The sequence below is a fragment of the Protobothrops mucrosquamatus genome, unplaced genomic scaffold (assembly GCF_001527695.2).
Source record: "Protobothrops mucrosquamatus isolate PMUCROS unplaced genomic scaffold, P.Mucros_1.0 scaffold1944, whole genome shotgun sequence".
Classification (NCBI taxonomy): Eukaryota; Metazoa; Chordata; class Lepidosauria; order Squamata; family Viperidae; genus Protobothrops; species Protobothrops mucrosquamatus.
The window spans coordinates 231,889-246,887 of record NW_015388065.1 but is presented as its reverse complement, the minus strand read 5'-3'; the positions used below and the strand labels follow the sequence as shown (position 1 = coordinate 246,887).

Sequence of the window (14,999 nt, the reverse complement as noted above, 5' to 3'; positions counted from 1 at the left end):
ATTTAATCAATGTCTGTTAAATTAATTAACTCTGTGGTTTAATTGATAAATGTGCTCTAAATTATATGAGTAGTCCTTTATTCTGATAGTTTTTAATAATCCGTAAACGTGAAAATGCCATGCAAAGGGAATGATATGATAATTTTGTATATTCCAGAAATCCAAAAGAAACAAATAGAAGACAGTATAGAGTTGATCCAAGAAGAATGCATATCAGAGAATGCTGACAACTCTACAGAAGAGCCTATTGAAGGAGGGCTGGATGGGGACGGAGAAGAAATGACAGATGGGATAGACGAAGATTTCGATGAGGAGGGTAGCAATGAGCTGGTAAGGTATTACAAGTGTCCAATGTACAGTAAAGAAAAGGGGAGACAAAATAGCAAGAGGTGGCTATCATGTTCCATCTTCCAATTTAATCTGTAGTAGTAGAGTGATTATAACCACTGTTAATAAACATTCTCTGGAATATCCAGAATACATTAAATCACTTTTTATTGCTTTATAATCTCCATTTTAAGATAATAGGAAATGAATTTTATACTTTTAATGCAACTCTTTACTTCTTACGAGGATAGGATTTTCAAGCATTATTCCAAAGGTTAAGTAAATAATATCATCTTCCTTCAAAAAAGGTTACTGGTTTCATAGCTATGGATAATTCCTCTAAAACCTCTAACCTAACCCAGCAATTGTATCTCTACTGAATAAATCGAATATCAAGAGCTTACGTTGACTATAATGCCAATAAGTACTTTGGAATAAATGAAACTAATTTTTAAATTCTGTGTATTAAAATGACTTCCTTAGATGTAAGTTGATCCAAAGTAACCTCGTATCAGGTCTACTTTACACATGTTTAAAGTTTATTTTTAAACTGAGATTATCCCATTGCACCAGCTTTTCACAAGTAACCATGAAAACATGTTTTATATGCTGTATGTGTCCTGCAAAATTAAAAATGAGTGTTGAACCTGATCCCTGTGCAAACAGCCATTCAAGTAGCCAGGATTTCAGTGGGGTGAATAATATCTCCTAAACTGAGGAGCTAAGAGGAGTTAAGTTCTAAGATTCTTATTCCAAAACTGACGAAAGCTAGCATGAACCACCCAGAGTCACTGGGACTTGGGCGGCATATTAATTTAAAATATTATTATTAGTGATAAATCTGAAAAATGTGGAAAATTAAATACACATTTCTCAGCTGATACCTATAATGTATACAATATACACTCAAGATGTGTTGTCAAACCTGAAAATTAATTTAAAAATATAATGATGGAATAAATTTGGTGAATCTCACAAAATATATTCATTGCAATCACATATTTCTTATCCCAGATGCTCAGAGGAATTCTGAGCCATCTGTCTATCTGCGAGAAAAAGAGATAAGTATAGAGTTCCCAATAAAATGTTTTTTAAGTAGAAGAAAGATTTGCAGTTACAAATCATTGCATTCCTCTGCCACCTCCTCCTTCTACCCCAGTGTTTTTGTAGTTTGTTATTTGCAGCACCTTGATACACTGAATCATTCACAAAGCACTGACGTCCGATTTGATGCTATTTCCTGGGGATGCTGCTTTGCCTCATTAAACTACAGATTTGCCTTTATTCAAAATTTAGAGTTGAGCCAAATCCAACACACTTTGCCAAAATAGTATTGGCTCATCTCTTATTGATGGCCAAAGAAAGTGTGCACTCTAATCAGCATCTAGGAATAAAGGAAACTTCATACAGAGATTTGGGAGTTGTGGGTGCGTGTATGTGTGAGAATAATGTGTTCAGTCACATGATACTTCCCTTCATGTCTGCATTTTTTCCTTTAAACCGTCTTCTACAACAAAGCAGTTTTATGGAGTTCTCCAAATTTGCAAGCCTCTTTAACAAGAGAAGAAAGCAAGTTGGCCAAAAGGGAAGGATAAAGGGGATGATACTTTTCTATCATACTGATCTTGCCTTCTAAATACTGTTCACAAGTATGAAGGTGCCAAAAGTTGGAGTACCATCAACAATATTTGAGGTACCAAAGCACAGAAAGATTATGGTGGAATCTGGTCTCCGTTTGTGAATCTTGAATGTATAAGGCTGTCATAGGCGGAACTGCAATTAGCCTTGTGGAATAGCAGTCATATAGCTTCTGCTTCTGAATAAGGATAGGGCTATGTTCCTTTTCTCTTGTGAATGGCTGCTGGCAGCAAAAATAAGGAGCTTAAAAGAGTTCAGCAAGGTCTTACCTCCATGAATAGCTTGAACTATTTTATAGCTGTAGGAGAAGTAAAACACAAAGTCATCAGATTTTGTAATTGTAACCTATGATGAGCACTATGCCTATGCAATGTTAATGTGATTCTGAAAAAAGCAAAAAGATTCTCTTTAAAGAGTTTTTCAGGAGCAAATTGTTACATGGAAAAAGATTTAAAGATCAACTGAACAGATACAAACAACTAGGCAAAGCGGTTGTGTCAAGAAAATTTTTCCAGGGGTGCAGAGTCAGTCTGCTGCAATTATGAAAGAACCTAAGCCTGGGGAAGCATTCAAATTGGCCTGCAAAATGTGAAGATGTTATGGGGGATGGATGTACTTTCTGCTCCTATTTAGCTATCAGTGACAGAATCTATAGCCAGAGACTTCTGCTATTGACATCACTATCCTACTAATTGGTCTTCTACACCAATAGTGCCTTTTCTTTACTCTGCGCCCTCTTTGCTGACTTGTTAGAGAGGGCCAATATTTTATGGATACTACTATTTCAATGCTTACAGTAACCTTAATAAGAAATTTAATATCCATCATATCTCCCCTATTGAAACTAGCTTGAAAGCATTTCAATTGCATATTTTAAATGGGGCAAATTAAAGCATAATGACTTTTTTGTTGAGTTATTAATGCAAAGCAATAGACATATATACTTGGGCATAGCTGTTCTGATTGTAATGGAATTCGCTTTCAATTAAGGTGTTAGACTGACAGTTGCTGCAAGGGTTTATAGCCAGCAGGAATGTATGGCAGATTATTTCCTGAAGATGGTGGATGAAATTTTAAATCAGTATAATGTTTGATTTAATATATAAAAGTATATAGCTACTGGGATTTCAAATTTTAAGTGTCCCCATGTTTTTGAAGCTACCCTTGAAGAAAATGTGTGGCCTTATTGTTATTTCTTTTATCTTGCAGCCATTCTGAATTAAAATATAGAGATATCTCCCTTCTCACTCCACTCTATCTAGTACATAGATATAAGCACACACAAAAATACTGGAGGGGAAAAGATTTGAACTGACACTAATTCAATACTGATTCCGCTCCCTAGGAAGGGATGAAAACAGGAGTGACATCCTCATTTTTCAGCATCTGATATATTTTTTTTAAGTGAGAGAGCTGAGCTTCTCTGCTGCAGCAAAATCTTGCACTGCCTGAAAAGATTTCTGTTCGTATACTTATAAAATAACAGGGCTAACCCTATGAAATTAAGAAACAAAGCTGTAAAAGAGATTGCTATGCAAGTATTTAATCTTTTTTAAAAAGGAGAGAAGCTATATGTTTCCTTAGAATTGTTTTCTTCTCATTATTTAATTAAAACATTTCAACAGATGTCCTCCCTATCTCCAACACAAATCTCCTCTATACTTTTTTTTTTAGCAGAGGCATATACTTGTTCTCTCTGTAACAAGCTTAATTATTTCTCTTTCTCTCAGGAGTCACTCTTTTCACTCCTGTTTCCATCCCTTCCTAGGGAGTGGAATCAGTATCGTGTGGTGATAGTTCTGTTCATAGCTTGACATCTTCCAGATATATCTTAATTTTAACTGCCTACTGGCTGGGAAATTGAGTCCCAACACATCTGGAAAATGCTGGTTGTTAAAGATAAACTGAGCTATTTGGCCTTCAAAAAAAGATTTTTTTAAAATACATAACTCAGATGGAGACCCTCTAAAGCCCTTGGATAGTAGAACAGATGTTTCAAAATTCAGTAATCATAAGTATAATTTCAGTAAGATACTGAGCTTCCTGTTATCTAGCTACCCCAAGTAGATTATGTGTCATTATAGATACACACACTGTGTCAGTAACATATCTGAAGACATTTAGGAATAAGGCATATTCATGGTGATAATAAAACTCATATGCAAGTTCTTTTTTAAAAGGTGCGTTGCAATGAGTAGGAAATCTTACGAAGCACTTTTCTTTGAATCAGTAAAGCAGCTGGGTTTTTTTCAAAATTTCTATGGCTTGTTTGGAAACAACTGCTCTTAGCTGTGTCTCATCTGTGCATGTGCACCATTATTTAGGTTCATTTTTCTTGCAGGCAGAATCAGAAAGAGCTTGCAAAGCAGCTGGGTGAACCAGGGAAAAGAGGTGACTGCTTTATATGCCCTGTGTCTTCCTGAATAGCACCTCCTTCAAAAGATTTGCACAGTCATAATAAGTTCCTAGCATATTGCATGTCTGTTTAGTTGACCTCTTCAGAGTATAGAGGTTGGGGCAACCTCAGATTGGAGTCATAAAGCATTTAAAGGTCAAATGTCAGGTGCTTAACAGCCTTATATTAATATTGCAAATTGCATTATACCCTACAAAATTCAAGAAAACATGGAAAAGGTAAAGGCTTCTCTAACAGAAGTTATTTCTTTGAACTATTGGAAAATGTTTTAGCTAAACTGTAATTTGTACAATTTAGATTTTATAATGCAATTCCTTAATTGTTTTGCCCTCTCTCTGAAAAAGGAGCTTCCTTCCATCGATGTCTTGTGCTGATTATTAGCGTTTCCTTAGCCTAAGTCACCCTGAAAACAAGCATTTCTCCAATTTCTATCTTGCCCTGAGCAAAATAATGAAGTGAAACAAATGAGATGAATTCTTTGTGGAACTCAGATGTTTGCCTTTGCGACTATAGAGGGCAAGAATATATCCTAGGTACCCAACATGAACACAACTTAGAAGGCAGTGCAGTTCAGCTATAATAGTAGCACTTTCTAAAGTGCTGGTTTATATTTTTTTAATAAATAAAAATGACAACAAAAATGGTTTTAGGATTTTTAAATTATTCTTTGGAATGATTATTGGTACTGTAATAATAATTCTTATTAGGTGTGATTGTAGTCCTGTCTATCATGGATTTTCTTTTCAGAGACTATTGTGCCTGACAATTAGTCACTGCAGATAATTGATGCCTTTTTGTAATAGAAAAAGGATATCTGATGAATTATTTGACATTAGGATATTTTCAATTAGAGCCACAATCATATTGAAATGATTAATATAATAGGTAATATTCATGTATTATTGCAATAATTATGATTTACATCTTAGTGGATATCAGTGCCTGGTGAAATGTTTATTATTAATTTATATATAAATACTATAGAGAACCTCATAAGATGCAAAATGTAGTTCATCCCATTTCAGATTCAGTGTGTTTCACTGGCTGGCTAAAACTACATTTCCAGCACTCTGGATAGTACCTTTTAATGATGAAGTAAACACTGAAAGCTTGAGAGAACTTTTTGATAATTCCGTTTTCAGGGTCCTGTTGCAGGATTATGTGCTCCATGTTTAAAAACAAATATAAATAACATGAGATGAAAAGTTTATAAAAAAGTTTTGAAAAGTGAAAAAATTTGCTTGCTGTCCCATAAATGTCTGAAGTTAGTTCAGTTCCAAAGAAATATTTATCATATAACTATTCAAAAGTCTTTAGGTTGGCTGAGGTTTGTGATCACACTAGTATTTTGGATGTGTTGTTGAGGAATTTGAGAACTATAGGTATATCTGTCACTTTGAATCCTATACCTGAATTTTGAAAAATTGTTGAAAAAATAGCACAGCAAAGGTAAAATACTACCTAGGGGTAACACCTATAGAATTCAGTCTGATACATGCCTAAATTTATGGACATCCATATGACTGTGTTTTTCCAAGTTTTTTAATTATTGTTTTTTACAAATATGCCAATTTCAGTTTCTAATGTTTGCAATAGAATAAATGTTTTTCAAACTGATAATTATTTCAAAAATTTCAAATTATTTGTATTGAGCACAATGTTCCAATATTAGTAATACAGCCTAATATATGCAGCTTTTTGACAAATCCTTTTTTTCATGAAAATGTTTTTATACAGACTTTTGATAGAAGATAGAGACAGAGAAGGAGAGGAGAGATTAGATGGGTGGGTGGGTGGGTGGATAGATAGATAGATGATACGTAGATGAAAGATAGATAGATAGACAGACAGACAGACAGACAGACAGACAGACAGATAGAATGTAAAAGCGTATCTTTCCCCAGAATTGTATGGTAGGTGCAGAAAAAATGCAACTACCATACACAATTTGTAGAACTATAAAGGTTGAATGATTTTATTTCTGTGTTGTTCTGAAAATCCTGGATAAAAAAAAATAGGGTACCTCATGTTTTACATTAAATTGCAAGCAAAATCTCAGGACATGAATTACCAAAAACTCCTAGTTAGATTTCAGGGGGCCAGCAATTGTACAATAGTCTACAACTACAATATTGATCAAATTTCATTGCTAACTAAAACTGTTGTTCTTTCTGGGGGAATATCACAAGGCAACTGTCCAATTATCAACTACATCCTGGAAAGAAATGGTTTGAACCTTTCAAGCCAGCTATGAACTTTCATCATAACCAGAATCTCAAAGGAAAACTAGTACTAGTTCAATGATGCCATGTTCGATCATTCATTCCTCTTACATGAATTGCATGAGAAAGGATAGCGAGATGGGATAGCATATGGTTATATGCCGTCAAGGATAGCAAGATGGGTGGCAAATATATTTAATAAATAAATAAAATAAAAAACTGACAAGCTTCATCTTCTCTCCTTATTCTTCATTTGCCAAAATTGGAATGTAAATTGCATGGTCTTCATGCAGTTCTGAATCCTGGGTTTTTCAATTGTGGGAGAAGTTTACGTAAGTAAAGCAGGATATCCCTACAAATAATTTCCACCCCATGAAGGGTTCCTTGTATGTTCTCCTCTACTTTTGCTAACTTTAAAAAGGGAAGCAGGATAGTACTAAAGTCTCACCTTCTTCAGATCTGTCTGAGATGTCAGTAAAATGATGGGAGAGGATAAAGCAACCTTGCTTCTCAAATCTTTTTATATGGGTGTCCCATCCAGTTTTGTTTGCCATTTTGAGTGAAAAGAACTATCAAGAGTTCTTCTCAAGTTTATTTGAAAAGAACTTTTGCCCTTTATCATGGATCCTGTAAATGAAACTATATTCAGACTTTGCCCTTCCCATCTGCCAAAAAGTCAATAGTTAATTTTAAATAATTTTACTGAAAAGAATGAATGAAAAAGTAGTTCTTTCTTTACCAGAAAAGTTGGAGACTGACATACAGTGATAAAATCTAAGCATAAATATAATAAAGAAGGTTTGTCCACTCTCAGTGCCTTCAGATGTGTTAGAGTACTGCTTCTATCATTTGTATCATTGATTTTGCTATTTGAGATTGTGAGAGTTTTAGTATGATTATACTGGAGACCTCTAGATTGAGAATGTTGTTAATAATGGCAGTACCTTTTTACATTACTAACTCTTTGTGATCTTTTGATATGAACTTCCTTTCCATTTCATTAAAATAAATCTGAGAGTGTTGCAAATATCCCTATGTCCTTTCTGCTAGTTATTGAGATTGCCAGTGCCCATCTCAGTTCTTAAGCAACAGCAAAGCAGATTTTTTTCAAATATAGATTATTTACAATGCTCTTAATCATAAGGAAGCTTTTTAGTACTTATAATGAGCTAAGAATATATCTTCAGTAATGTCTGGCTTTTGACTTTTATATAATAGAAAAAGACAAGCAAGAAAACAAAGAAAAACAAAACAAAAACCCTGCAAGGTGAGAAAGTACACTACTTTTATTCTCAGAAGAGCAACAGAGCTATTAACTATCATCAGGGCTGCCTCTGATGCAGGAGAGAAACTGAAGGAGAAAATAGACCTCTTCTAAGCTAATTTGGTACTACAAATAATGGAAAGAGCTTGCAGATAAGAGTTTTCAAAGTGACCTCATTAATAGGAATTGTATAATAGTAGCTCTACAGACTTGTTAACCTTTATACAATATGTGGAAAATGTTAATGCCTATAATTTCATAACCCTATCACTATCCTTGAGAGATTACTTGATCAATCTGTTCCATGATTTCACAGGAACCTAATTTCAGCACTTCTATAAAGTAAATTACTTTGAGAAGCAGGAAGTTTTTGTATAGCTATCAGACTTAAAGTCCTTTGACATTATTAATTAATGGTCAAGTGTTTTTTACCCAAGTAATCCATTAATGCCATTGTGTGGATGAACCAAATTAGGAATATGGATCAAATTTTTATTTATTTGTAACTTGGAACAAGAATAAGAAACTTCAAAATTACTTTTGCCTCATTAACAGCACTTGGTTAGGTAGTCAATGCTGAAGACTAGAGAATTGTAGGTTCTTGTACGTCTCATATCATTTCAGGTGAGTAAATTTGAATTGGAAAAAAGATTAATATTTATCATTCCACAAAACTGATCCAAATCAATTGCTTTCTATAAAATAAAAATTCTGTTAATTTCATCTGTTATTATCTATTCTTCAAAATGTTTTCAAACACAACTATATTTTATATTATAGTTTCTACAGATCAAATGAATTGGGACCCTTACACAACTCTTTTGGAAGCTGAGAAGATAATTCATAGACTTCCTTGTCTGAAAATGTAAACTACAGTTTCTTGTCAGCTCATAGCATATTTGACTCAATTTGTATGAAGAACTGAATTTACTTTTGGAAATGGAGACCGCCATTCAAAATTTTAAAACATATGTTTAAAACTACACAATTGTCATATTTTTATGGTTTGGACTATAAATGTGTCTCTCCTGGCTAATCATGGTAATTTTTTTTATTTTGATGTCAGATAGCCAATGACTTGTATAATAATATGAAGGACATATTTAAAGCAAAAGAAATACTGTATACAAATGTATATTTGTAAAAGCTATTTTTATGATTAGCATGTTTTATGGTTCATCATATTTACAGTCAGGTGATATTGCACTTAAATGTTTACAGCATAATGAAGAGATCATCAAAAATTTATGAGCCAATATATATTTTAATTATTTTTATTCCTGCTTTAAGGCAAATACATACATTAGTGGGTTATCGAAAAGAACAAATCAATATTTGTCTTTGAAGATTTTTAGTGCATCATTACACTAAAATGGATATAATTTGAAAATATTCTGTATACAATTTCCTGTGATATCAGTAGAAAATTATTATTAATGTCAATATGCCCCAACTTCTATGTTGCTACTCTTAGCTTCAGATAAGCACATTCTGGATAGACTATAGATCAGTATGGTTCAAAAATCTCTTAATACTTTTATGAGGGTTGCCATGTTGTAAAGTTGGCATGTTTGATGCCTGTTTGCTTTCTATTCCACTGAATTGTCTTTTTTGACCTCTTCAGGTAACTGGAAGCTCCAGTTTAACCTATTTTAGCCAGACAGGTAGACAGATACCTTGGTTTCTCTGGGGTTAAATTGCAAAATGAGGGGAGTGCATCATACAGTATAGACTGTTTTTTCAGTCTTGCTTAGAGAACGAGGCTTGAAACTGGACTCTTTCCATGATCATAATTCATATTAATCTGGATAAGGGTAAAATAAGTGTAGTTTTTGTTAACTTGATTAGTAGGACATCATTACCAAATCCAAGCACTTTTCTGAGGGCCCAAAGGAACCATCACACATTCAATCATGTCTACATTTATAGTTAAATAGAAGATGTGTTTGATTTTGGTAAGTGTTCACTGAATGGCTGCCTGGTCTTTCCCTCAAACCTCTTCAAAGGGCTTCAGTGTATTGCTTAGTATTTTCACAAATATTTCTTCAGTCTACATTTTTGGAAATGCAGCTTCCATGAATTCATTGCTACATCATTTTACACATGCAATTCATGAATTATCCAGATCTAGATATCAATTGTAAAGTGCCTCAGTTGACCATTATAGATTTCACAATGCTTGAATGTGACTCTTACAATGTCCATACATAAGGATTCAGGCAGGAATACGCAGTATGTTATCTATAAAGCATCTCTAACTGCAGCATTGTATCTCCAGATTAACGGCTGTGGGAAAAGAACAGCCTGTTGCTCAATTAAACCTGTGAATAAAATGTGAAGCCGCCATCTGCTAAATCTAGCATTAGTTCAGATGCCAGACACTCAAGCTGGAATTTTTTGTAGGCAGAACACATGTTTTACTTGAACTGATAGCTCCTTCACCCTGACCTTCTGTCTCTTGCATTATTACAATGTTTCCATAAAAGCTATCTATTTTCTGTATAAATTATTTTTTTCTCAGTCCATGCAGTGATTATAAAAGTACCAAGAGAAAGAAGAGAATAAGCAGGGTTTGTTTCTGCATCGTTTGCTGTAAGTCTGTACCCAAATACCTTTGCACGCAAGACAAATGCATCCAGAAAAAGAGTTGGAATTTTGATTCTATTATCATAGGAACATTTCCCCTCTGTTTTAAACATATGTATTAAGCTGTGTTGCACTTTGGTTTAGAACAATTCTATGAAATGGGAAAATAATGTTAAGACCATGGAAAATATTATTACTTGAATAAAATATAGGGTTGAACAATACAATTTGGAAGGAGTTTTTCAGAACATGAAGCAACACAAACACAGCTGCTTTAATGAGTTGCAGAACAGAAATAGTTTCAGCTCCCACAAATACCAGAACACTTCATTTAAATTACCGTAAATCCAAAACATGGCACATCCATAAGGGAACTCTACAGCCATTTTTAAAAGCCATGGAGGTTTTCAATAATAGGACAGTATTTGCATTCATCTTCTGAAGATTTTGGTTTTGTGTCAACATTCAAACACAATTTTTTTTCAAATGCTGTAACATAAATTTTACATTCCTGTAAATAAATATTTTCCTTTGATTAATGGATTAATTCTCTTCAATAGTTCTTCTGAAAATACTAATGATGGAAATTAACAGTGGCTCAAAAAAAAATCAGCCTGACATCCAATACTGTAAATTCAAAGCTTTATTCCTGAGTAAACATCTCTTAAGTTTATGCTATGTATTTCTGAAACTTGAGAAAAAATAATACTAATTATCAAAATGGTTGAATCATCTCCATGCTGTAAATCAATTGAAAGGTAACTGCAAATCTGTGCTTAACATCTGGGGTATTATCTAAGTTAGAAAACAATTTTTCTGATAATCATTTATCTTGATACACCTTCAGTGTCAGCAATATCAAAAGGAATTCACAGGCAGGACATCTCAACACATCTTTCAAAAGACTATTATTTCAACAAGCTAAAAAGTCACAACAACTGCAAGACAATGCTACTAAATTTTTTCAGCACCATAAACCATTAAAATTTCAAATAAGACTGACTTTTTATGTCACTTTGATACTATAAATTCTGGGGATGTGCTTTCTAAACAATACTATTTAACTGACGTTAAAAGAAACCAGGCGTTTTGGAATACGAGACTGACAAGAATAATCTTCCATATTAAAAGTTCCCTTTAAGCAGGGTGGCAATTCTTGATAATAAAAGGGAACAAAATGTGGCCCTGGTTGCATTACTCAGAAAACTGAGTATATAAGGAAAAATATCTTGATAGTTATTGAGAAAGCAAGAGTGAATAGAGGTTCCCCCCCCCCCCAATATTGCTGCTAAGGGTGTTCAGTTAGATAATTAAAACAGTTTAAAAGGCTTTATTAGTTAAGAGGCATGAGCTATAATCCTAAATTCTAGCCAAATTCTACTAGAATTACAAAATGCTAGGAAAATCACAGCTGCTTTTGGAAGTTGCAGAGAGATATAACATTCATGTCTCCTGATCGGATAGCTGCAAAATATCTTTTAGCCACTGAGGCCAAAATGTTGCACAGTTGCAGTAGTAATTTCTCACTGTGATATAATGCTTCAAATTGATTACATATTTTTCAATTCTGCATAAGAAACAAATTATATATAGATATAGATATTCCAGATTAATGAATCTTAACATCAATGTACCATATCAAGAAGATGGTAGGTCCAGCAAGCATTGTTATTTAAGGAAGCATTTTGGAGAGTATTGGAAATCCAGGCTAGGTTTTGAAAGCAAACTTGATAAAACCAGTTACACTGATTTCAAGCATGGATCACCTTTTAGACTAGCTCCTCTGATTATCTGCACATTTATGTCAAATTTTCACTTTCTTTTTAAATACAAAATCCACCATGCAGAAAAGTGGCATACCTCCCTTGTCACCATTTTGATTCTGGTCTTGTGTGCAAATTTATTAGGAGCTTTGCTTTTGGTGACCCTGGATTTCTGACATGGTATATAAGAGCAGCAGATCAATAACTCTAGAAGAAATGAGATAGAAGAAAAGTAGCCATGTAATTGTATATGGATGGTTTTGACAAGAAAATTCTATCTAATAGTTTGTCAGATGGAAAGTTCACCAGCTCCTGAACAGCAATTTTTTAAAAAATGCAATCCATTCAGGCAGAATGAGTCATTCTAATGCCAAAGTGAAACAAAAAAAAATGAAATGTACAGTATGTAGTTGCTATCTCTTACTTAGAGCAGAGGTGGAGGACAGATTTGTGGAGTTATTTTCACAATATAAAGAATTGTTGCATATTAATTATTTGCTTTGTTTCATCTAGCAAACTTTGACATCAGTAAAAAATTGAGCTAGCACAGTATCACTATAGCAGCCGGAGTTGCAATTATTTGGTGCTGTTCTGAGCAAGACTTAACTGAAATATTGGAGCAATAAAATATCCAGTGTAGCATTTCAGTGGAAGAGACTGATTAAAGAAAAAAAATGGCTAGGTTTACATACTGTGCCAAGTTTGTACTCTAAATATCTCCACTGATCTGGGGATGGGGGGGGGGAGGGTTAATATTGCATATTTCTAGCACAGATGCTTCTTTTTTTTAATGTTAAACATTTTGATTCCTTGCAAATTTTCAGTTGGTAACATTATAATCTTGTGACATTTGACCATTTTCTGTTATTCCAGCCCACTAAATATATTATTTTAATTACATTAATTTTTTTAATCTAAAATAATTCATCTATGTTAGGGTTCATATGAGCACTGCAATGTTCATTTATGGCTTATCTGGGAATCTTTTAAGTTTTTCATGATTATGTAATGGTCTGTATAAAAGAAAGAAATGCACTAACTTTGCTAAACTCTGCTTTATTATAAGCATGCATAATTGAATTAACCATAATTTCCTGAATATACTGTACAGATCCCATCATATCCCTATTGTGTAAGCCTAGCTACTAGGATGGCTTATCTCCCATCCTGTACCTTCCAACAAAGTTGGTTTGCTTTAGGTGCCATTTATTAAGCAACATCATCCAAGAAGCCCTTGGAGGTAGACATCTCTATTGTTCCACCTGTCACTGTTGAGATTCACCTTGGTCACCAAAACCTGGCTCTTTCCCAGGATATGGATTAAGATGAATTGCTCTTTAAATTGGAGTCAGGTAGGGATGAATGCTTCTTTTTCTTTGAAAGGTTATTGTTTTATAGATGTGTGTTGGTTTGCTTTTATGAAATTGCTGTCCTTTTGCATAAGGGGAGCTGTTCAGAGTCATTTAATAATTAATAAACTATGGTTTGCAAAACAATGGGGCTTGTTTAACACAACACAGTAGGGCAATGTTAAAAAAATATTGTTATATAGTGAGATCTGCAAACCCAGTCAAGAAATACTATGGTATGAATTTAGAGTGCCTTCTCCCGTTGGTGCTCTCAAGGCAGGCCATGACTCCTGTGATTTCTTGCTAGCATGACCTTTCTTGTGATAGGCATTTGTGGAAGACTGGTTTAGAGCTGTCAGAGGCAAGAGAAGGTCCAAGTCTGTTGACAGTTATTTGAAATGATGTGCCATACATTAGCAAGGCTTACCAATTCCCAAGGGTTTAACAACTGAAAACAAAGGGGGAGGGAGGGAATCTAGTCTTGTGCTGTTGTTTATTTGTCAATGTGTACTCCTTACCTCTTAAAAAAAGATTATTAGATGATGTCTTTCTTTAGGTTATTGTACAGCTCTGCAGATTTTAGAACTTCATTGAAAATGTAAAATCACCAATGTCTATTTGAATTTAAGAGTGGTTGTTCCAAGTATGGCTCACAGTGCAATAGGTAATAAAATCATTTTCTCTTCAGACACTCAGCCTGGCTTAAGGTGTGATTTGTTGTGACTTTTAATTGTGTTAGGATCTCAAAATTTAACTTTCTGTTCACCAAAAAAAACCAACAACCCAGAAATATTGAACAGATTGGGTAACTTATTTCAAATAAAAATGTTAAAGATGTAGAGATTATTCTATTATCTAAGTCATACTAGGCCTCAACATCTTCATACTATGTAGTCTTTTTGGCTCCATCTCTTGGCATGAACTCCTTATGATGAATTAAGTTTACATGAAAGCACAATTTAAGAAAAAGAGTGAAATCTATGATGAAGAATAGACAAGCAAGTTAAATAAAGGATTGACTTTACAGCATATGAGCTCAGAACCTTCCTTTTTTTTTTGAGAATTCTGCTTGTGTATCTACTATGTCTTTTTAACTAAAAAGAAACATTTGAAAATTAAGCAGTAGTGACTTTAGATCCCCTCAAGTCCAGACTATGTATCCTAAGTAGTGCCAATTCTTGAAGATCAGTTTTTGAAGTGGGCCATGATTTTTAGTATTCTTGTTCAAAGAAATAATACTACTTCACTTAATTTGACAATGGAAGACATTCCAAAAGATGAAAAATTAAAGCAGACTGGTTAGGAGCTTCAGTCAGTAACAGCTGGGCTTCTAGCAATTATTATCATCAAACAGGCTGAGAAAATTAAGTGTCACTGATCAAAAGTGTTAAATTAGGGCTGACATGCATTAAATTATATCTCACTTTCATTTAT

At 33.9% G+C, this 14,999-nt stretch overlaps 1 protein-coding gene across 1 annotated transcript in view; it reads left to right on the top strand.

The window, feature by feature from the left end:
- Nucleotides 1–8,685, top strand: part of RALYL (RALY RNA binding protein like) — a 35,367-nt gene extending 26,682 nt beyond the window's left edge. The window contains exons 7-8 of the mRNA XM_015823666.1: nt 158–330; nt 8,648–8,685. Of these exons, the coding sequence (XP_015679152.1) occupies nt 158–330; nt 8,648–8,665 (191 nt within the window). The 3' untranslated portion in view covers nt 8,666–8,685. The remainder of the gene's footprint in view (nt 1–157; nt 331–8,647) is intronic.
- The last annotated feature ends 6,314 nt before the right edge of the window (nt 8,686–14,999 follow it).